General features: G+C 39.7%; 1 protein-coding gene across 3 annotated transcripts in view; it reads left to right on the top strand.

Annotated features, from left to right (window-relative positions):
• Positions 1-24,361, top strand: part of svild (supervillin d) — a 50,529-nt gene that overhangs the window by 4,241 nt on the left and 21,927 nt on the right. The window contains exons 1-6 of one of the 3 annotated variants that reach the window (XM_058406399.1): positions 11,015-11,032; positions 11,151-11,624; positions 16,276-16,310; positions 20,729-20,793; positions 21,789-21,913; positions 24,155-24,245. In XM_058406399.1, coding sequence (XP_058262382.1) covers positions 11,296-11,624; positions 16,276-16,310; positions 20,729-20,793; positions 21,789-21,913; positions 24,155-24,245 — 645 coding nt within the window. In that variant the 5' untranslated portion in view covers positions 11,015-11,032; positions 11,151-11,295. Of the gene's footprint in view, positions 1-11,014; positions 11,033-11,150; positions 11,625-16,275; positions 16,311-20,728; positions 20,794-21,788; positions 21,914-24,154; positions 24,246-24,361 lie in introns of those variants that run through there. The other 2 variants (XM_058406400.1, XM_058406398.1) reach the window with 2 other exon arrangements.

Raw genomic sequence — 24,361 nt, 5'->3', positions numbered from 1 at the left:
TCTTTGTATAGTTCATTGAACAAAATATGGGAAGTCTGCGTAAGTGAACTTGATATTAAACTTGCAGATACTACACATTTTCTTCCTCTAGAGTAAAAAATAAACTGGGTCGTTGGAATTTCAGGAGAATAATAATACTTAGTAGTGTTGTATAGTATAGGGCTAGAAAATGCTGCAGTAGCTCCAGCTGCTTTCCTGGTTTCCACACTGCTTGCTCTATCCTAAGATGTGTTTTAACTGCTGGAGACATGTTAGTCTTTAAAATTCTTGGCTCAGACCCCCTCTCCCTTTCTCCTACCACACCCTCTTTTTTCTTTCTGCACCAGACTATAGTCATTTAATCTCCACACTTTCAGATGGTGTTAGGTCTCAGGACACCCTGTGAGCGTAAACAGAGCCCTCTTTTATCTCCTGCACTGTTCTGACTGCTCCAGATTTTCACCTGGAGTAAATTCATTTGGGACTGATACCATCACTAAAAGCTAATGAGCTGGAATGCTTGGAATAGTGTAACTGTAGTTAAACCTGTGCTTAAACTCTGAGCAAGGAGAATAGGACAGGAAGGATATGAATCTCTCTTTGGATAAGGGGTGTGTGATTTACTCCACATGCAGTTTTGATCTTGTGGGGGTATTTGACTGATCCCTATGATCAGGCATGCTGCTTTTTTGCTAGAATAAAACTAAATGACTACAAACGTACTGAGGTTTAGGGTGCAGCTTAGCATTTATTAGCTGAATGAATGTCTCTGAAAAGTCCTCACAAGGATACTAAAACTGCATTTGACCTCTGAAGGGGGAAGTTGGAGCACTGGATGAAGCCATTTTCCACTTCTTTAGGTTTGATCTATGAAGTAGGCAGAAACACACGGACATCTTCATGTTTGCCAATGTTATAGATTTAACAAGCCAATGCATCTGTATGTTGACTGACTAAAGCATTTTTCCATAAAGCGTAGCCCATTTAAAAGTAAAGCAGGTGCTACTTTGTTTACTGTTCGTGCCATTAGTAGACATTTTGATATTTGACGTCACACGCTGACGGGTGTGTAGATTTCCCTGACTTTCCGAAAAGGCATTCCAAGTTGAGCGGACGTTTTCCTTGTTTTTTTCCGAGTCAGAGATTTCAAGTTAGGATTTTTTCCCCCAAACGCAGCATAACGTTAGTCTAAATCCGCTCTCTCTGTTCTGTTCTCGCCTTCATCATCATAGTACAACATGCTGGAAATCTCTCTGACAGAAACACGGTCGCACTCTTGTACATTAGTGACAGAAAGAGCCATCTTTAAGCTGACGACATGGTCAACCGTGACACGGTGATGTCTTTTTCGTGGCTGACCGCCTTTTAGAGGAAATTTTTAATGTCTAAATGGTCAGAGTACATCTGATCCTCTGGGTTGATAGAACTTCCACTGCCACACCCTTCCTCTTTGTGTTATCTGAGTACAGAAGGCTTTAGGGGTTTTGAGTTTGTGTTAGTCAGTGTGTTTACTCAGTCTTACATTGCAGTTGTGAAAATCCCTGGTGTGAGAGTAAATACCTCATTTTGCAACACTGTTCTTAAGTTCCCCTCTTGCTTAAGCGTGAGTGATTATTCTCTCACATTTTATCATTTTAGTGCCTTGATTTGGTGCAAGAGAAACAATATTGAAGGGAATACGTTGCAGTTCTTTTAGTGAATGCATGTGGTTTTTGCACTACCCTTGTTCTAAAGTAAGTAAACAGCCAGCAGGAAGCAAGGGACAAAGGGCTGAATGAGCAGAGGCACTGATCCAGGAACAAATATTGCTCACTGGTCATGCTGACCCAGGCCTCGGTAGACTGCCACTGCTGTTTGTGTCTTGTTGCCTGATCAGATATGATGATGAATGCCTTTTTGTAATGAGCATCAAGTAGTGATCATTTAAAAGATTTAATACTCCAAACTCAGTGGGCTGCAGTGGAAAGTTGTGGATCACAACCTCTTTTGGCAGAGGCAGAGACAGTTTTAGAGAAAAGGGAAATATGCAGAGGCATCTGGGGTGTAAATGGGAACACTTCAGCAATACCTCTGTCTATTCGTTGTGGGTGAGTTAGCACAAAGGTTCCACTTCTATCCAAAAGCTGTATTTTTTTGCACTTAAAAAAAGGTCAGTGTGGTCAGTCAGATTTAAGAAAAAGTATATATTGTTTACGTAAAAAATATTCAGATTTGAAGCTAAACATGATTTCATTGCTAATACTAAACAGGTTTCTTGACTATAGTATTAAATTTAGGCGATGGTAGAATAGTGCTGTAGTAATATGGTGTCATGGGTTCAATGCTCATCCCAGGTGCATTCTCTGTGTTTGCTTTAATTCAGGGTTTAAAATAAAACTCACTGAAATCATGTTGGATGTATGAAAGCTCTTGGTGTTAACGTTGCTCAGTCAGATCAATCAGGTAGATCCGATGTATGCATTTAATGTAGTTGATTCAACAGTGTAAATACTAGATGCAGATAATGTGACTTCTAACGTGGAAAATTTCCATTCTCAAATTAGCCTAATTACAGTAAGCCCACTTGTTAGTGTGTTTAAGGTACCTGCGCTTCTCCAGCAGAGATAATAGTTTGCTGCCGTCACATAAAGTTAAATCGCATGCTTCGGTAATTAAAAACAAAGCTGAGGTAGAATGCAGAAATTGTAGCCTACTTGAAACCTGTGAGACTTGCAGGTATGAGACTTCTTATTAAATACATATGTGATAATGATATGCCGTATGTTTTTATTTTATGCCCCAAAAATCACTGTCATAGTAAGCTATTGGATGGACATTGAACTAAACAGGCTATCTGGAAGAAACAGGTTTGCTATAGACTAAAGACACGAACACTAGTTAACCGAGTTAAGCTAGTTGTAACTAGCTAGCCTAATAACTAGTGTTAGCCATTGCTTTTATATACAGGACGCCTGAAAACTTTTTCATTTTTTCCAGTTCAGCCTCTGCATCTTACTCAGAAAAGTTCACACTTATCACAGTGTTCAAAAGTGTACAATATCCCCAGACATGCCTGAGGCTGAGACTAGCTTGGCGCTAACATATCGTCAAAAAATCCCTTTTCCATTATCCTATCAGGAGTAATCCATCAAACTACTTAGAACGTGAAGGCTTCAGAATATTATTCAAAAAGATAAGCATATTTTTCATGGCTGTCAGAGGAACAATGACTCAACTGAGTCAAATGAGTTCTACAAATGCTTCAAATGAAACGAAACCAAAAACCTTACCAAGCTAGGGTCATTACAGTACCATTTTAGAGACAGGACAAACATTTTTCTAGTGACAGTTTACTTCCGAGTGACTTATTTCCTGGATGTTATGGGATTAGAGAAATTAGACACCCTAATCGCAATAACAATAAAAAAAATAAAAGCATCCAAAAATCCTAAATCTGGGCACCTCAGTCTTCATGCCACTGTTGATCCATGTCCACAGGACAACTGAAACCTTGTGCAGAGAGTGGTGAAATCAGTAAAACGTACTTGTAATCTATATCTAATTTTTATTCATTTGAAACTTTTAGCTTTAGTATTGAGGGCTGAACCTTATTCCAAAGCAGTAAAAACACATGGCGGAAGAGTGCGTAGGAGGGGGTGGAGAGGCCAGAGGAAGAAATTGAGTTTTTTTTTTTGTTTAAAGATGGGTCTGTAATGGGAAGCATATTTGGCATGTTCCTCAGTGGGTGGTTGGTGTAGTGGACATCGTGTGATGAGTTTGGAGATGTCTGCTATGTGCTAGCCAGCCGGTTATAGTGAACTGCTTTAGGCCTAAGCCACTGCTTAGCACATGTAAATGTCAGATAGAGTTATTGGATTACAGACTGATGAAGCATGCTGAGACCCCTCTCCCTGTGGCTGGTCACATGAGCCGCAACAATCACAAACGCCCTCAGGCACTCTCTCTCTCTCTCTTTCTCTCTCTCTCTCTCTCTCTCTCTCACTCTCTCTCTGTCTCTCCCCCTATTAGCTCATCATTTGGTTTGCTCCAGTGTAGCCACGCTGTGCTTCCTAGGCTGAGACTAAATGCATGGACCATAAACGGTGTGTGTATATGTGTGCTGAGAGCAGGTAAGAACATATAGAAAGCAGCTGAATGTTGTTTGCTGTATAAAGAGCATTTTTTGCTCTTTAATTTGACTCTTTAACCAGCTCATGGTAGGCGCTTGAATCAGTCAGTTTGGACACGCCTTCTGACAGGAAGGTTTGTTCATTTCTACTATTTTTGAATAATAAGTCATTAAGACATTTGAGATATGCAGTGGCCAAGAAAAATCTTAGATGAAGAAAAAACTATGTATTTGAAATTGTTAACAGTGTTCCTGATGAAACTCTGAGCACTCTTGGCAATCTTCTCAACCAGCTTCATGAGGAACCAAAAGTTCCCAAGTCTTGAGGTTTCTCTGAAGTTCTAAATAAAAGAGACTTGTTTTGAGAAACAGTGTTGTTTTAAATAAGAAAAATATTTTCTTCACTGTTTATGTTTGAATTTCAACTAAGCCTTTATTCAAAGCAGTAAATTTTTGATAAATATCACAAGACTTTTACAGAGCCTCATGGTGACCCAGCGGCCCGGCATTGACTCCCGGGCAGGGTGCTAACCCAGCCACTGAAGAGTTAGCTCTCAGTGCCGATCCCAAGCCCGGATTAAATGGGAGGGTTGCGTCAGGAAGGGCATCCGGCGTAAAACTTGTGCCAGATTGAACCGTGCGGACAAAATGATCCGCTGTGGCGACCCTGAACAGGGAGCAGCTGAAAACAACAACATCACAAGAATTTACAGGCTTCCACACGATATGATATGATTGCTATTCTTGGCATAACAATCTAATATTTGGCAATACCACTATCTGAATCTGACAGAAAACGATTTAGTAGCCTCTGCTTGATATGTGTCCAACTTTGTTCAGAATCTGGGTGGGTCTAATATTAATTCTGGAATGATGATGAAGAACAGAAGGACTGTTTGAAGTATCCTAGTTACGTCAAATCACCTCGATAGAATATTTACACGTATAAAAATATGAATTCTTTTTACACAGCAGTTGTCTCGAATCGATTGATGATTCTTTGACTTGTTGCCTTTTAAACTAAAGTTGTCCGATCCTAACACCTCTGATACCTTATATCACAGTATTTTATATCATAATACTTTTCATGAAATACAATATATAATACACTCTAGCGTGACAACAGTACAAATATACTTTGTGTCAGTCAGGAACAGTGTGGTCAGATTAGATAAGGTACGATCCCTGTGATATTCCACTATATCTACTATTTTAGAAAAAGAGAATAATACACTGAGATATGCATTGGCAAAAATATGTATTTTAAATTCTTAACTGTTTTCCTGATTAAAGTGCACACATTCTTGGCATCTTCTCAACCAGCTTCATGAGGCAGACGAAACTTAAGTTCTAAAATCTTGTGGCTTTTTTTTAAGTTCTTCATAATGAAATGTTCTTATTTTCACAGTATCAGACGTTGCCGGACTGAGTAACTTTATGTCTTTGTTTTTAGTGTTTATTTCTCTGTTCACTAGTCATTTGCTTATAGGGTTAATGTTGGAAAGGATTTGCATGATGTTTCTGGTTTGGTGACGTTAATCTAAGCCCAAAAACCAAACACCAGATGAAAAGTAGATGATATACTGAGTATTTGCGTCTCTATAATACCGTTTAAGGATTTGAAATCGGCACTTAGGATGGGTGATAAGGCAAAAATGAGAAAAAATATATTACAAGACATCAGGATCCACAATACACTGTATATCACACTATAGCATCATTTTGCTAAAGTTTACCAAGTGCTCCTATAGACTTGTTTTTTTAAGCAAAAAATAAAAATAAACTGGCTCCAATTGGTAGAAAACCCCCCCAGATACATTTATACTTAATTAACAAAAGCATTATAAAGCTCTGATCCAAGATGATGCTATAAATATCTTCATATTCCTCCATGTTAATTTGCATGATATGGTATTTACATAGTGTAACAGCATTTTCACAGTGCTGTCAGGAAAGACCTGAGAGAATGATTTATAAAATTGTGAGTGCCTGTGTGCAGTCATTAGGCCTCTGTGCTCCTCTGTTGTTGACCCAAGAGGCTTTACTCTGGCTTTGAGTGAGAAAAGGAGTTGAGCTCATAACTGCTGGTTTGCGTTTGCACATCCATCACTGTGATGATTCATAATGTCCTGGCTTTGACCCTTCTGTATGTGCATGGTATGATTTACAGAAAGGAAATTCATGTCTTATTGCACTGTGTGGATGTACTTACCAAAAATTCATGCTTGCATATGAAGGCAGCATTGTGTCCATGAAAAATTCATTCATTTACATTTAGTAACCATGAATTCTCTTTTTAGGATCATGAGAATCATAGGTTATTGTTAGAATAGTAATATCAAAAGTAAATAATGGCTGGTGATAAATGATATAAAATCCTGTAATAACATTTTCATTACCATCATTACAACATCTTTAATCTTACACAAATCATCGAAGCTTGTGACAGAGCTGCTGCTGCTGCCTCCAGCTGCTCTGCTCTGTGTAAATATTTCAATAGATTACGCTCAAACACAAGGAGTTTGATATGAGCAGGTAACAGGTCCAACGGGTTACTCCAACTTGTAAAACTGTAAAGTATTAGCTCATAGCCCTAGACCAGATCTCGTACATCATGCACATGTTGAATAATATTCAAGAGCAGGCAGCTACACGGCGTAGCTGGTGGTCCCTAGATCTAGAAGAAAAGCAAACATTCTGAGCCGTGCCACGAAGCGGAAGGAAGAATGTGGCGTGAGTCTGCATGTCCTGTGTCGGGGGAAAACTAGTGTCGAAAGCATGCCCTCAGTCCAGCTCTGTTTAGGCTGAGTATTGGCAAGGCCCTTCATATACAATGAACTGCCAACAGATGTGATTTATTAACTAAACACGTTGGGCTTCATTTTTAGCAGAGTTGTGTGTAAATGTTTGCATAAGCCAAAACAAACTAAAATCTTCTAAATTTCTAAAAAACGTGTGACATGGAAATGGAAGGGAAATAAGATCTACACTGTACCCATACCCAGTGTGTATCGAGCTTGATAAAAAAGACCCAGTGTTCATGACATAAAACAGAAGTGCCTGCAGAGCTATATCACAATCGGTGCAGCTTCCTGTCAGCCGCTGCATCATTTTAAACTGCAAGTCACGCTATATTACAGAGCTACTCAGCACTCTCTGAGAAATGCTTCAACTGCCCTCGTCCGTATACGTGAGCTCACAGACCCCCAGGATTGGCTAGTGTTACTCTGATTGACAAGTGAGAGAGGGAGAGAGTAATGCCATCCTTCTCACCTAGGGAGCAGACAGAATTATGCTCTTTTGTACACCATGCCATGGATGGCAGTGATACACGATACATATGGCCAAAATTAAGACCGCAAAACCCATATGAGGGTATTTCCCATTGTTGCCACAAAGTTGAATAAGAGAATGAGATGAAGTCGCATGTATATTATAACACAGTGAAATACTTTTCTTCACATATCCCAGCTTAGGAAGTTGGGGTCAGAGCACAGGGTCAGCACCACTGGAGCACAGAGATTCAAGATCATTTCTCAAGGGCCTAACAGTTGACGGTGCTTGAACCCCGAACCTTTTTGACCAAAGTTTGTGTTAAAGAAATCATGTGTCCTGACAACAACCCTTCTGAACAGCTTTGGGATAAACTGGACTACTGACTGGATGCTTAAGCACATGGGGCTGTGTTGGCCATATTTAGTGAACAATAAGGTAAATGTTTTTCTGTTGATTAAGTGATAGGTGATTATCAAGGGTGTGAGGAAAGACTTTTTTGTAGCTTTATTGTTTGATTGAAAGCGAAGCACACAGTCAGACATTAAGAGCAAATTCCAGTAAAAAGACGAACACTGATTTCAGGAACAGTGCGGATATGAATGCGTTACAGTATACTCTCAGGATATGACACAGAGGGCATTTTCTGAGACAGAGCTTCTTCTATTGGCCTGCAGCCTCCTTTCTTTAAGGCAGGGGTCAGAGGTCAACACCAACAAAAGGCACAATGAACACTCCTGCAGCATGTACTCTAGTGTAGCGGAGAGAGAAAAGCGAATATTCAAAATCTAAAACATTCCATACAAATTATGTAATATATCGACACATCGTAGGGGAGATTATATTTTTATGTGACAGGCTTGTAATTACATAAACCTCTGAACTATGTATATACTGCATAGTAACTCAAATATGACTCACAATTATTTTGGCAATACTGTTTTCAAAGTCCTTTAACTCCTTTTTGAGGTATTCTTTGAGCCGAAGCAAGCTTTTTAAAGCTCTTGATCCCTTTCTATCAGAGTGTTATGTGAAAAAAGGGGAGATCAATCTTTTGTTAACATACCCTGATTTGCAAATGACTCATACTGTAGCTCTGATTTTTTCTCCTTGTTTGGTGGAAAAAACCTGGAGATATATTTCCAAATGAAGCAAGTCCCTTTCTCTGGCTCTGAAATGGTGCTGCTCTGGTTGCAGCCTTTATAGGTAATGCTAGAAAGTGCACATTAGGCCTTTGACTTTTGAATTACGTTCTCTTCTAATCATAGTACCAGAATGACTACAAGATTTACTCCTGGGATTTGCTCAGTAAGGTCATTCATGTGGTTTTGTTTTGGATTGTTGTTGGCATTTTGTGTGTTTTTGAATGATCCTGAAGCTTTCTGCCAGAGCCCTGATATTATAGGAGGCCTGTTGCTGACTTGGCTTGATCATTACAATAAAAATAAAAACTAAGACTAGTAGATGGATATGTTATGATATGTTTATAACCTAGACTGTAGCTTTTAATATAATGTTCCTCACTCTTTGCTATAATGTGGAGTTTTAGCAGACACTCACTATCTTGACTTCAGTAGGCATTTATCACATAAGTGGAGGAGTTTCAGATGAGTGAACACTTGGCTTTGGAGTTCCTGTGATGTTGCTTTGTTTCTGCTTTCATCTAATGCTTTTGTTTAACCCACCGATCATCAACGGTGGGCACGGCTCCAGCACAGTATTTCAGTGCAGCTGAACATTCAAAAAATCTCGACTGATCAAAAACCGACTGTGGTCCTGCAACTCTCATCAGGAAAGGAAAGAGCTTTCATAGCCATCGATACATTTTTGCTCATTTACTCTCTCTGACCTGTTTAGTGAAGTGGCTTGATTACAAAAGAGTCGACGATGAAACCAGAAATGCTTAAAGATGATTGGCTGGAGATGTATGTGTGTATTCTCCAGTTCAAGACTCAAAGACTCAGAGTCAAAAGTGCTAATTAATGCATCTTATTTATAGCAATGAACTAATAACTGATTGCTAAACAAATGTTAAAGGGAATTATTCATTCAGGTTAAATGTTTATCCTGACCATTGTTATGGCCATGATGAATTTAATCATAACTTCATTCATTTAATTTACATAATTTCATTAACATACTGTACATTAAGGCCTTTCTGCTTGGTTGGGTTTAAGGCACATGGTATTATCACAGAATAAAACTAGGTTTCGCTCTTGAGTCATAAAACACTGATTCACCGTGATGCTACTATAATAAAATACAACCAGCTTTTGCCATCTTTTGAATGAGACACATGGACTAGGCTTGAGGCAGCCTGCCAGTGCTAAATGTATAAACAGACAAAACATTAACATACTGTGGGTTAATAGTTCAGTTTGTGCTTTCATAAGAAAAATTCTACATAACTCTCACTCACAGTCCTGAGAAGCAGCAGTAATCTTAAGGATAAGATTGAATTTTAAAGGGGATGAACAATTAAGCATGTCAGCTCTGATCCAGCGTTGTCGTATCACCCATTTGTGAGGCTCGGCTTGGACACAGGAGACTGCTGTTGAAGCTGAGATCACCAGCATTCCTTCTTCTCCTCTTTCAGCTTTCTCCCTCACTCCTCTCGTCATATTTGCTCTCTCTAGAATGCACCTTCCATTCCCTCGCCCTTCCGATTACTTCTCAGCGATGTGCTGTTTCATCTTTTCTCACACAATCCACCTTTCTGTGACTCTTTCAGTCATTTTTTTTGTAGCTTACATTTAGGCCACATTTGCTTGGTTCATGCTGTTCTCTTCTTTCTTTCTTTCTTTCTTTCTTTCTTTCTTTCTTTCTTTCTTTCTTTCTTTCTTTCTTTCTTTCTTTCTTTCTTTCTTTCTTTCTTTCTTTCTTTCTTTCTTTCTTTCTTTCTTTCTTTCTTTCTTTACCCCTCCCTTCCTCTCTCCTTTCTCTTTCTCGGTTTCTTTAGGGCTCCCGCAGTGTGAACTATTAAATGCAAGCTCCCAGATGTGGCCCATTAACCCTTGCTCTGCGCAGCAGTGATCCAGCAGAGCCGAGCTCAATCCCCCCACCGACCTAACGCAAGCACGCCTTCTCCACACACTGCGTTTAACGATGCTCTTACTGCAGTATGCACACACTCACACTCACACACACTCATGCTGCTACATGTTCAGATTATTTGGAAGTAGGAGAAGGAAATATAGACTGTAATACAGATGTTAGCACATGTCCATCCACAAAAGGATTGGGACATGTAGACACAAGCAGCTGCAGTTCTGCTGAAAGCTTTTACACAAAATCTGATTATCGTTGATAACTTGATGGACTTGTAACTAATTTTAGGAGGAATTAAACGTGCGACTCTCTTATTTCCTTGCTCTTTCTGTCGTTGAATGAATGGCTGTTGGATTTCTTTGTAGAGGAGACGTAGGAATTAAATAGCTAATTATCATGTGTAGGAATAGGGTGGGGTTTTATGTGCTCTTGATGAAGAAGTTTTTATATCTTTAGACTAATCACAGATTAGGTGAAAGTTATTGTGCAAAGAAAGGCAGTGTTAAAGTCTCTCTCTCTCTCTCTCACTCTCTTTTCCTCTGGGCTTTGGAGGTAATTTGAGAGGCAGAGCTGGTGGGTAGGGTGTCGCAGAACTGTGTGCTTGAATAAAAGTGATTTGTCTGAGTAGGTTTTTGACTTTGTGTGCATGCATTTGCTCTACTAAGATTTTATTATGTTAACTGTAAGAGTTGAACTCTGAGAGAGAACTCTGTTAATGCTGCTTTTTATTTTCTCTCCACAGTGAGATGCTTTGGAGGAATACTGAATCATCTCCTGGAAAATAATAAAACCCGCAAGTCCAACTTTTTCTCCAGAATTCAGAGTTGAGAAGCTGAATTGTGAGCAGTTTTTCTAAACCCAGGCACCGGTAGCTGTTCTGTAACAGGATGGACGCGTTAGAGACTCTCTCGGGCTCTGCGCTGGAATCTAAAGCAGAGCGCATCGCACGCTACAAGGCCGAAAGGCGGCGTGAGTTGGCGGAACGATATGCCAACCTGGAGGACATCACCTCCAAATACACCCGGAGAGAGAGACATCGAGACAACGCAGATGCTCCAGACTCAGGCCCTAGCACAGAGCAGAAGTCTAAAGAGGTCACTGTCCATACACAAAGTCAGCCTGCTGAAGCTAACGACAAGGAGGGAGGAGAGAGCGAGAAAGAAGTGAAAAGTGAAACTAACAAGAAACAGGGATCTGCAACAAGATCCCGGCTCGGGTGAGTTGGGACTCCATTATGAATCCTTTATTTTTGATATATTGGTTTTCCATGCTGCTCTGCTACAGGTCACGATTAGAAGAAGGGTTGGGTCAGGGCATGTCCTGCTGTTATGAAACTGGAGCTGTGTCGGTCTAAACTTGCTCTCTGCAGGGTGTTTCACGCTTCTGAGAGATTACAACTTCAGGGATTCTAAGTAAACACTTGTGTAGCGAAGAGAACAGGGTGATATAAATCAGCCGAATAGGAATGTGTGTGGATGAGGGGAAAGAGGGGCAAAACCTTTCCTTCCTTGTTTGGAGCAGTTTCTGTCTTAGGAAGTGGTAAACATAAGCAGAATTGAAGGTCTGTTTGGTCCTGACCTAGCCCACGAGCCAGCTTTCTGAGGCTAGCGATGAGTTTTTCAAAAGGAATTGCTTGCAGGCTTGTAGTTGATTTGTACAAACAATGCACTCTACTGCAAACAGTGATTCACTCTCCTGTTTCCTGTATCCTGCTTCAGTTCATTTAACTTAATATGTGGAAACCTTAGACTTTTCCAACCAAACAGATGTCAGATTTATGGTTTGTACTAAACTGTACGTTGTTATTTTCCTCCAGCACCTTTGAATAGCATGAAGTAATCTGAGCACAGTGAACATGACAGTTTCTTTTGTTTCTTTAAGCTCGGGGTGTTATTACATGAGCAACCTGCCATTCTGGCTGTCATGCACGTTGTCATTGTTTGTAAAGAATTTGCTCAATGACCAGACCAGGGTCTTGATATCTTAGCAAGATGTCTGGTTTCAATATAACGCACTTGGAAACACAACTTGTAGTAGTCTAGGTGCATAACAGGTTCAGTTCTGAATACCCAGAGTTCTTGTTGATCACAAAAGAATTCACATTTAAATCAGGGTCACAAGATGGACAGGGTATGAAGGGACGGTCGGGTGATGGAAGATAAAGTGGGCGTGGTCCGGGGTTTGTGAGTGTTGTGAATTTTTTAATTCAATTCAACGTATTGTTAAACAAAATAGCAATTGTAACTTAATTCAATTAGATAATTTTTTATTTGCTCAAATTTACTGCTTGCTTTTTTTTTAAATTTATTTTCCCACCTCCTTTACCTTTTACTCCTGTTGTTAACCTAGCCAGAGAAGACATTGTGTCATTAGTGCATTTAAATAGTTTTCTTGGCATGATGTGTAAATAGTCCTAAATGCTAATCAAAGATTTAAATCTTGTATATGTATATACAAGGAATGGCAGTTATAAACAACAGGGCTAAGCTGCTCTGTCTATCAAAGATATAAAGACCTCAGATTATTTACTGTTAACAAATCTCTTAAAGCAGATTATTTTTTTACTTTACGCAAGAGAACTACCAAGATTAATAAACAGAATGGTATAAAAAAGCGAGTCTGGGGCTGATTTCTTTCTAGCCCAGACTGTAGATTCTTGTCAGTGACACTGAACAAAACAAAAAGCTTTTTTTTTATCTCATGTTGCTAAAACCTCTTGAGCAATGATTGATAAGGCACATGTACAATACTGTCCAATACTATACAATAACGTTACTGACACTGTAGATCATCTAGCATTATCATCTTTTTCCTCCAGGAATGCTATTGGAGGGACAAGAATGTAAATAGCGTCAGCAAACATTATCCAGTCGAAGTTTAAAAACAGACAAATGTCAGAACTGTCAAGTTTATTAAGGGGTTGAATGAAAGGGTTAGAGTAGAGCATTATCACTGACCAGACCTTGTGATGTAACGCGTTGCTCAACCCTGACAGTTACATCTTTGTCACTCTGTATGTGTAAATACGTGAATATGTGAAGGCAGAACTCAAGGTGATTTCCCAAACCACATGGCTTGAATACATACAAGACTAAACTGTGATCATGTGACACTACACTAGACTATACTGTGATCACGCGACACAGAATAACACGAGAAGAATGCTCCAGGTCGTATCTCTTAAATGCATCTCTTGACGCAGGTTTCTGTTTTAGTCTCCGGATTTCTGGTGGATTAAGTAATGTTAAATAATTAAATAATATTTATATAATATATAAAATAATATAAAATAGTTAAATAATATTTGCTGAAAGAAAGGAACTGTTGTTGGAAAAACTTCTCAGAAGAATGATTATCATTATTGGAAAGATAAAGATGACTTTTGAAAGAAAAAAATGACTTTTGTTTGCCACAGTATCAGTTATAAGGTGTTATTAATATGCTACTGGCTGCTGGCTCCAGGCTTATTTCACCATGTTGTGTTTGCAGTATATGTTTGTATATAATGCAAGTCTTTTGTCTGTTCATAGCAATAGCACAGAAATCCAGTTAATGCGATCGAGTGCAACTGGTGGTACAGCAATTAACCATAAGGCCAGCCTTTCTTTTTTTCCATCTGCTCTGTGTTTACACATCGAAGGCCCCAGGTTGTTTTTGCACCTTTCCGAGCTTCATGGGAATCTTCCCAGCGTAGTGATAACACACAGCTCACTCGTATTATAAGTATTATCTCTTGCACTGCATTTGAGCAATGCAAAGCCTGGATGTTTTGACACTCGGCTCATGTCCGCTACACGAAAGAGCAGCATCAAAAGCCGTGTAATATGAGGATGTCAAAACTGTAGCGAATTTAAGGAAATGAAATTTGTCTCATGCATTCAAGGGCATGATACTCTACATGCTGACTACTTCCTGTTCTGATTGTGCTCTCCTAAATGACCCCGGTACTAGTACTATGATTTATTTTTGATCTTTTCACATATTCTCAGCCTGCACTGATTTATATTTCTCTTCTCCCCTTCTCTTTCTCTCCAGTGCTACTTTTTTCACTCTTTTTTGGTTGGTTGGTCAGTGTGCATGCAGACTTTTGACCTCTCTCTGAAAGGTCTGTCAGACAGTCCAGGTTTAACATCAAGGCTAAAGGTTCATCAGTAGTTCACTTTCGGTTCTCACAGGGCCTGAGTCAGCAGGTCAAGCACACTTAAACGGTGTGAAGTAACAGAAATGGCCCACACACATGTGCCACTTGTATTCACAGTGGAGAATGGGTGTGTGTGTCCACAAAGAGTGTAACACAATGCCACTATGTGCATCTGTTACTGCTTAGTGCTCAAATCTGAACACACTATAGTCTTATTAATTCTTTTGAATCTTGCATATTATTTTTCTTTGCACTTCAATTTGACAAACTTGTTTTACCAAAATCGAAACAAACTTGTATCCTAATTTAAAGAAATGTGTCACTGGTCAGCAATTTACTATGAAAATCCTGCATCCTGCAGCATCACACCATCTAAGGAACTTCACAAATGGCTGCTCAAGCTCGCATGAATAAAAATAAAAACCTCCAGACTTTTCTTCACGTCATGTAGGACCCCAGTCCTCATGCCACCTCTAGGCTCTTATTCATATCTGTATTTATGCAAAAACTCGGTTCATTTGGTTACATCTTTACAGTCTGTCAACATTTCTGAGGAAAAAAAGAGAGTTCAGAATCTAAAAAGAGTGACTTTTATCTAGAATATCTACACAAGGATTATATCATTTCATCATACAAGAAAACAGCAGCAGCTATGTGAGCATGAAGCACCATTTTTTAACAAAAAAGGTGTTTGTTTCTTCTTGCCGCAGGCAACATCTCAACAGAATCGTTTACAAAATACACTCGTGTTTGACTCCCTACATGTGTTAAAACAAAAGTGCCATGGAAAGATTCCACTTTGCTCGTCATGCCACATTACCTTTTGACCTAAAACACACCACTTTTATTATTACTAAAACCAGGATTAGCTGATACTGCAAAAGAAACTGAAAGGTTCCTGGAACTGTGGCCCAGGAATGAAAACAAGTCCTGGTCAGTGGAAATGTGACAAAGGTTCCCAGATCTGGTTTCCTAAAAGGGCTGTGTTGTGGGAATTTTATTTAGCGTGCATACAAACCCACACATGAGCATGTTTACACATTTGTGTGTCAGTACTTACAACTGTCAAGTACAGACACCGTTCTGGTAAATCCTCTCACGCTGACTCTGGGAAGCGCTCGAGCAGTCACCCGTTCTGGGAAAGGGAAATGGTCATGATTGTGTTTAATCACTTTATGCTTTGATGGGAATCGTGTTTTCCTTTCTGTGTTGTAGATACTGTAATGAGTGTGTGGCATTTGTGTTTATGATATTGTGTTTCTGCTTTGTCATGTTGCGAAAATATCCTGACTTGCGTGTGTTATTGACACACGTCTTCTCGACTAAGTGTATTTGTCAGGGTTTATTCCTGCTTGTTTTATATGTCTCGCTTATGTAATGTGTATATTTTAATTAAAGCAGGCAGCTGCTCTCCATCCTGTGCCGTTTCTGCTGGATGTCTCTCGGTCCTCAGGGACCGATCTAGCGGCCCAGCTCTAAACACATGTTAACAAAGTCTTATTGTAGTGGAATCTTATTCTCACTGGCCACATCTGTGAATAGTTTTACTTCAAATGCATGTATGTAGAGAGAGATTTTTATCATGCAATGTATGAAACAAGCTTTATCAAGTATTTAGCTAGAGCAGAGAGCAGATTCCTCTTACCAGAGACATGCGGGGGATTTCAGGTGGAATTGCGTCATATGATGTATTGTTTTCTCACTCCTCTGTCTTTCTCTTTCACAGTCTGCTGAGCACAGAGGAAGTCAAACTGCCAAAGGGTAAGTTACTTTCCCCAAGTCCCTTCAATGGGCCCTTTGTCATTCTTTTCTCTCCTTCCTCTTCTAAAGCCGTTGCGCTCCCAGAATCCCTTTCTCTGTTAACAGAGTAGGAACAGCAGCATCCTGTCATGGCACACAGCTGAAATGTGAGGCCTCAGTTATGATTTAGGATGGCATGAATTGAAAATGTACACATATACACACACACACACACACACACACACACAGACATATCAAAAACACCTTCCAGATGGTTCCAGGAGGTTTACATGTCACATGTAGTTATCATCAAGTATTCCTGATCTTTGAAACATGCTCCTGTGATTAGTCCGTAAAAACAAGGCCTTGATTTTTGTTTCGGCTTTCAAACCCGCCCCATTTTCAAAATTATGTTTTGAAAAAATATCTCCATCCACCCAAAAACGTCAAAACGATTTTAAAACCCTTGAGCATGACAGTTCTGTGGGTGCATGTCATCAACTGCTGCCAGTCTCAAGAATTACGTTAGGAACTACATGGTAGAGGAGGCAAACATCTCTTTTAGCATTTATCTGTATGATGAGGTAACTATTGCATAAGTTTACACATGAATATAAAATGTTTACTCTCAAAATGGTATTCCTAGCCAGATGGTATTCTGTATTCTGCATATCTGTGACTTAGTGAACCAGTATCGATGTATTCATTGATAGAGATTTCAAAAAGCATTTCTGTTAGTCATTCTGGATAAGGGCATCTACCAAATACCGTAAATGTAAATAAGAATTGTTTGTAATGTGAGAACAGTGGAGTCAGGTGAAGCACAGCGGGTAGCATATCATGATGCTTTCGCATGAGGGTGTAATATAATAATGTGAAATTACATTTTCAACATGATATCAAAGAAGAAATTTCAGACAACAAATCTAGCATATTAAAAACTCATGTCAGAAAAACAGCAGGTTGGTGCTGTGATGTCACTTTGATGGAGGAAAAGGAGCTCTGTTTTTGGGCAGGAAGCTAAAACGTTACTGGGTTTAAATCCGCACCCAAACTGGCTGTCATTTCATCAGACTAGCAGTGACAACATGACAAGTTGCAAAACCCATCGTTGAGTCAAATGGTGTCATACAGTAGCTCAGCTCCATGCTGTGTAGGCTTCATCCCCATAACCTCAAGAATCTGATGATACAACACTAATCATGGCATTTCCCAAATTAAGTCATTATGAGTAGTACCATGTATGAGTAGGAGTGATACAAAACAGCTTTAAAGAGTGATTCTGACTGCGCAGAACAGACACACACTGATTTTTGTAATATTTCTCAACTTATACTGGTATTATACTGTAGCTTGTACAAGAAGAATGACAGGGATTTGAAACCAGTGGATATGCACCAAGCTATGAAAGTAGGATCATATAGGCAAGCAGCACAATAACACTGTTTATTACAACAGTGAGGTGTTCTGACGCCACAAGCTACTAGAACAGCTTCAAAACATCTTGGCATATATTCTCGTCACGTGGTAGATTCACAGAGATTGGTCCGTCATGTCGGGGGGATCGAAACACGGAGATGGATGCTAGTGCAGGTGGAGGAGGGTTTAATAAATATAGTGGCAAACAGTCCAAATACAGTGGCAGTACATCAACCAGCAAACAGGTTATCATAGGCTAGGAAGAGAACAAGGAAAACTAGAAATAGAAACTATGGTCAGAAACATGTGAGCTGGACACGGAACAAACTAAGGGTATGGCTTAATGAGAACAAGAAACACAAAACACTGAGGGCGAGGTGGGGAAGTGTGATAATTGTTCACACCTCTGAAGCTGTGCTGGAAGAATGAACACCGTTCTTCCAAAAACCCTCGGATGCAAGTGCTGTCAAGTCCAAAATTGTTCAAGTAGGTTAGGATTTGTGTGCTGTGAAGGCCACAGAGTATTATTTATAGCTTTTTTATACTCACCAAACCATTCAGTGAGCTCAATTTTATACTGATTTGCATTGAGCCTCTGCTCAAAGAGGACAAGTGGTTGAAATCCAAAATCCAAAATATATATATATCTTTATATTCTCGGTCATTTCGTTGCCCCTGGTCTTCCAACGAGCCATTTCCTTTCACATTCCTCAGGTGCAGGATGAATGTGCGCAACGGCCATCAGCAACAGTCAAAAGAAGAAGTGATTCTCAGTCAGCTTTGTTTGGCAAATGTTCCTAACCATTGGCTTGGTGTGTGACAGCCTTTTCTCACTCACACTCTCACTCCTGTTGGCTGTGTGGTTGATAAATAGGAAAAGATGTCATAGCATTGCATACTGGCCTGCTGTTTGGGAATCCCCACTTCAGTTTCTCTGGCTGACAGTTTGGAAGCAGAAACCCATCGGAGACTCACACACCACTCATCTGTTCCACTGCAGCAAAGCCGGTGGAAAATATCGCTTACAGGACGGGGAATGCTAACTCAGCACATACGTTTTCATTCCAGAGAATAAAAGAAGGGAGAGGCAAAATGAGAAAGATGAAAGAATAGCTGTGAAGTTCGGTATGAATTGATAGCGTGATGTTTCACCTCTCTGGGGAGGAGTTGTGATATTCCCATCAGTCAGTTTCAGCTGTCTCAGCAGGAGCAATCAAGACTAATCCCAGTACCTATGAAACACTGTCTAACCCTCAGGGCCACTGCAGCTCCCTTTCCACACAATCACACGGGCATCTGGTGTGGGTCAGAACGTTCCCACGCGGAACACACTCATGCACGTACGCACAGCTGGATCTGTACCTTCTAATCTTTCACAGCTGCTTCCAAATGGCCTGTATAGTTTTAGACTCCATGTCATTTGCAGTACAGCTGTGATATTTTCACACTGGCTTCACAGTATATTGTTTAAATAGCAACTTAATGACCATGATCATAAATATGAAGACTAGGCTTTGGAGGAATGACCGGTGTGATGCATCATTCAGGTTCATAGTGAACTCCTCACCTCACTTATCACCTGCTCGCTCACTTATTAAGGTTTAAACAGTGCATCCAAGTGTGCAGCTCCCACAGACTTTACGTCAGAGATCTAATTTCCTAAAAACATCAGGGGTCTTATTTTTGTGTAAGGACAACCTGGTAGGAAAACAGTGTAAGCTAATATGGTTGGGTGTAACTTCTGCTATTCATGGTATTTTCATGGTAAGATATGAATATGTCTGTATTGACATGGGTGGAGCAACACTGTGAGGTGTGGCAGAAGAAATCTGTCAGTGCAGTGGGGTTTTTTGGTGACTTAGCTCTTGCATTGCTTAATAACTTAAATTAAGCTTTCCTTACCATCAATTTTTTTAGATGTTCATCGTTTATAGCACTCTAATATAGACTCATACAGCTATGTATTTTTTTCTCCTTCTTTCAGCTGAACATGTTAGGTCTCGTCACAGCAAATTATTGACCCACGTATTTGATTTGGCACAGGTTTTACGCTGCAACTCTCCCATTTCTATCCGGTCTTGGGACGGGTACTGACAGTGCACTGACTTGTGCAACCCCAAGTGGCTGGGTTTGTTCCCTTCCAGGGAATTGAACCATGATCATGGCAGGGTCAAACAAAAACAATTATCCAGATTGCAGCTATGAACTGCGAGTCAGACAGTTGAATCAGTATACGCTGGAGAAATAAACACAGAAAATCACAGATTCAATAAAAATGGCTATCAAAACCTTTTATATATCTTATCACTTATACAAACACTTACATGAGTAAACACTATCAAAGCACACTAGGGGAAATGCCTTGTACGATTTGTCAGACGGTCAGTCATTTTTAACGCTAAAAAACACCAGAAATGAAAGATCTTATGTATAGCATATAAACAGCACCTTTAATAGAGACTACTAGGATGGCTAATGTGAGCACGCAAAGCAGTATTTGTGAGCGCAGCCATTAAAAATGAGCACTATTGTACCTTGAATGGTAATAGCTGCATGGAGAATTGAAGTGAGCTTGAACACGTCACTGTCACTTCACTTCACTCCAGCGAGCACTGAACACTTTTCAGGAGGAAAAGATGTATGTTCTTTTATGCTGTGATTGGTCACTCACTAACCAGCCCCCTCTTTTTCTGGAAATAAAGAATGACATTTCAAGAAGACTTCACAACATAGCAATGCCTAAAGAGATCACAATGTACAGCTACAGATACAGATGTAGTAAAGAAACTGCTTAAATGCCACATAACAACAACAAATAAACCTCTTGACAATGTATTCGTTTTAAAACAACTCCTTTTTACACTTTCCACTCTTCTACCTGCTCTAGTGCTAATACTTGCTGCACCGGCTGCTTGTCATTTATTTCCTTATTGATTTGCGTCATTCAAAAAAGAATGCGATTTGCAGAATCCAGATAAAATAGCAGCATCACATTCTTCGTTTTTTTCTTTGTGTGTCAGCAGCTGATGATAAAGAAGATGACAGCTTTAAGACGAATGCGTCTGCCAGGATGTCTCGCTGTAAAGTAAGTGGGTGGAGTTTACCCAGCACTCCAGTTTCTTACTGTTCTTCTTTTTCTGACATCCTGCTCTGTTCCACTCCTGCCTTAATAAGACCTTTATTATATTCATATTGCTTTGCTTATCAGGAACACCTTCTCAGGAACTCCAGCAACGATCAAAATCATAAAGTAGAATTGTTTTTCATACACATTATTGATGGCAGGTTTTACACGTAAACTTTGTCATAAGTTACACGTAATAGTGGTAAAATCATTAAAAGATGTTTTCACATGAGTATATGGTGTTAAGTATGGGTAAATGTCCATATCCAGATATTTTTGAGAACAATGTCTGGCCTTTATTAAAGCTTTTTTGGATTATCAGTGCAAAACCCCATAAATCCTTTTTAAAGATACGTGCATTTACTCCAGATGACTGTTTTGGCTGTTACAGTTGGATGACGCCAAAGTCTCCATCTTAGACTTTTGGGGATCTCATTTGTCAACCTCTGGACATTGTGTAGTATTGTTTTCACGCTTGGCAAATAAAGTAGTACTTTTTTTTTTTTTAACCATGTTTTATCTACGCCGAAAACTCTAAGAACAGATTGTGAGTCATCATCAGAGGTCCTCTTCTTTTTTCCTCTTTCTCTCCCTTTTTATAAATTACTCCACCATGATTCACTTTTCCCAATCTCTCTACCCTTTTTTAACTGCCACTTACTCTCATTCAGCTTAGGATTCTGTTTTTTTTCCCATGGTGTTTGTGTGTGTGCATGTGTGTGTGCGTGTGTGTGTGTGTGTGTTTTGGGGGTTGTTTTATCTCTAGGAAGCCCTGCTGAGTTCCTCTTGCTATGCCTAGTAAGGCTGTGTGAGGGCCGTTTTTTTAAATCCTTAGACTGAATAGCTACTTGAATGGCCTGACCCTGGAGATTTGTTTTGATGTGGAAAGTACCCGTAGTCCCACTCTTTAGTTAATATTCTTCCTTGCTTTCTCTCTCTTTCTGTTTCTCTACTAGGATTCGGCGACACCTGAAATCTCGACCAGCTCAAAAGCCATCTCAGAGGAAGCCAAACAGGAAGGTCATCGTGCCAACAGGCATAGAGAGCCAATCAGCACTCAGGACAGGCCAACTAAAGCCAGGTAAGTAAACCAGCCCAGAACCAGTCCCATAAAGCTGCCTTCTGACTGATTTGTGTTGATTTTGGTCCTGAGAACTAATCTGTGGCATTCCACATCCCCTCCCAAGATAATAAGATCCTTAGTCATACAATCCGGGTAATTGTAGTCCATTACCCCCTGTGGTTCTTTATCTGTCCATCCTCTTATGTAGAGAAGGGTTAATCACGGGTTACTATCATTGCAGCTTCTTACAGAATTCCTGACCGATAAGCATCTCTCTGAAGCCGGATGTAGCCTGTTTTTCTTTCTGAATCTTATTCTGTTTGAGCGAGTGTGTCTAAGATGTCTTTTATGAGATAATGACATGTGAGGTAATGCCACTTCAGGAAATGATTGGCACTCCCTCGTAGGGAGCCATACCAGAAGCTAAGTCAGAAAATGCTTGCTCGCCTGGTTCTCGTTGCACTGCAGGAGCGGAGATCTGCTCTGCTTCTCTAACTGTTCTGAAATCTGAAATACTGAGCCTGCCTGCATTGCCTGATTGGCTCCAGTAAAGCCAAATGGGACTCTGAAAATAAGGAAACTGAAATACGATGTGTCTGGGTTTTATTCATTCAGCTCTGCAGTGCAGTATATAAAAGGTTATTCCAAAATGTCAAGTAATTTCAGTATTAAGCTCTTCCAGGGAATTTGTGACCTTTAGATAGGATCCAAGATAAGATTTATGCTGCATTCATATACATGTCTGCAAAGGGGTTCACAGACTGTAATCCCCCAAAACAGGCCATTTTTCATGATGTGTTATTGCAGTTTTTAGATTAAAAACAGGAGCTGATTAAAGCTGGCTAGATGCATTTCATGGACAGTTGCCTACAGTGAATATAATTTTTTATCTACTGTGTGATGGGCGATGGCTATAGGCTATAGAACTCAAAGACATTTAGCCAATTATTACTATTAAGCACTAAAAGTTGCCCCTGAGGCCATGTGAACATAAATTTCTAAAACTAGGCTTTTAGCAAAAATGCCCTGTTATATTGTGTGGTAATTGTGTTTGTACCACAACATTGTTGAATGCGGTAATTTTCTGGACCATGGCTCTGACGACAATCGTGGTTAGTAGACTGTAGCATGAATTACATGCCCACTTCTAACAGGATATTGTTGCTATAGTAACAGCTTTGGATGGCAGACACTCCAAGATTGTAAATCTTATTTATCATCTATAATAATATATGCAGGTTTTTTTCAATTTGCACCTTCTGTTTTTTCAGTCAGCTGCATTTTAGTCTCAATAACGTCAAGAGAGAGAAAATCCTATGTATATTAACAACAACAGGAACTTGTCTCACAGGCGTTTCTGTGACTGTCGCTATAAAACATGTATAGTAACTGCTTTGGTGTAAGTAGGATAACACGCACACACACCATGTGGTGTTTTTTTTCCCTTGCTTAATTTGTGGCGAAGAAATTAGCAGTATAATGAAAAAAATAAACAAATTAAAATGTAATCCAGATCTAAACAACATATGTAACACATAAATATAGGCATTACCATCACATTCAGTACATTTTGTTTGTACAGTTAACCTAAAGCCGCCATTAAATAACAACCCTTCTAGCTAACGGTCTCTTAGGATAAACACAAAAGGATATGCCAATCATTTATAGGATAGTGATTCTACTTTACACAGTAAGCAAAGCTCTTCAAACCGGGGTCAGTGTCTGTTACAGCTGATAAAGTGATATGTGTGTGTGTATCTACAGTTGTGTATGTATTACCTTCTGACAGTGATGTACTGGTGGGGTGTGTTCTGTTATCATGTGAATTATGGCAGGAACCTGTCAGAATGTATGTTTTGGGCTTTCTGTGTGTGTGTGTTTCTATTAAGGTGGGGGTTACTTGAACTTGGGCTGCTGTTCTTTTTCACTTGTTCTATTGGCGGTGGATACCATCATGACTCACATTTAATGTGTGTAAACATTCACGCTGATTAACTTGTCTCTCCAAGGCAACTCCTCAGAGAGACGTTACAGAAACTACAAAGTGTCTGTGTTCATTCAGTCCCTTTGCTTGTAGACATACAGCATGTGGTTTAGGTTATGCATTTCATGTAGACCACAAATTTAAGGGGGAAAAAAACAATGATGCAACATGCTGTCTTTAGGATAACTAGATTACTTTTGAAAAACAGAGCTGACTTTTTCTTCAGTTTACTGTTTAAAAAGCTTTTCAATTTCTTGCTCTGGTTTTTGTTACAGTCAGTCCTTGCTGTGTTCATCAGCTGGGGAAGAGGAGCCAGATGGAGAGAAGGGCAGTGAGAAGATGGAAGCAGAGGATGAAGGGGAGAAGGTAAGTGTGTACACTAGAAAGGCCACTACATTGAGATGATGGTGGGATCGTTATATTGTTTCTGTAGCAGTAGTGACTGATGTTTCTTAAGACCAAGCATAGACTATTGTAAGAAG

Source organism: Hemibagrus wyckioides, linkage group LG13, assembly GCF_019097595.1.
Source record: "Hemibagrus wyckioides isolate EC202008001 linkage group LG13, SWU_Hwy_1.0, whole genome shotgun sequence".
Lineage (NCBI taxonomy): Eukaryota > Metazoa > Chordata > Actinopteri > Siluriformes > Bagridae > Hemibagrus > Hemibagrus wyckioides.
Note: the sequence above shows the minus strand (reverse complement) of the source record. Positions and strands in the feature narration are given on the sequence as shown.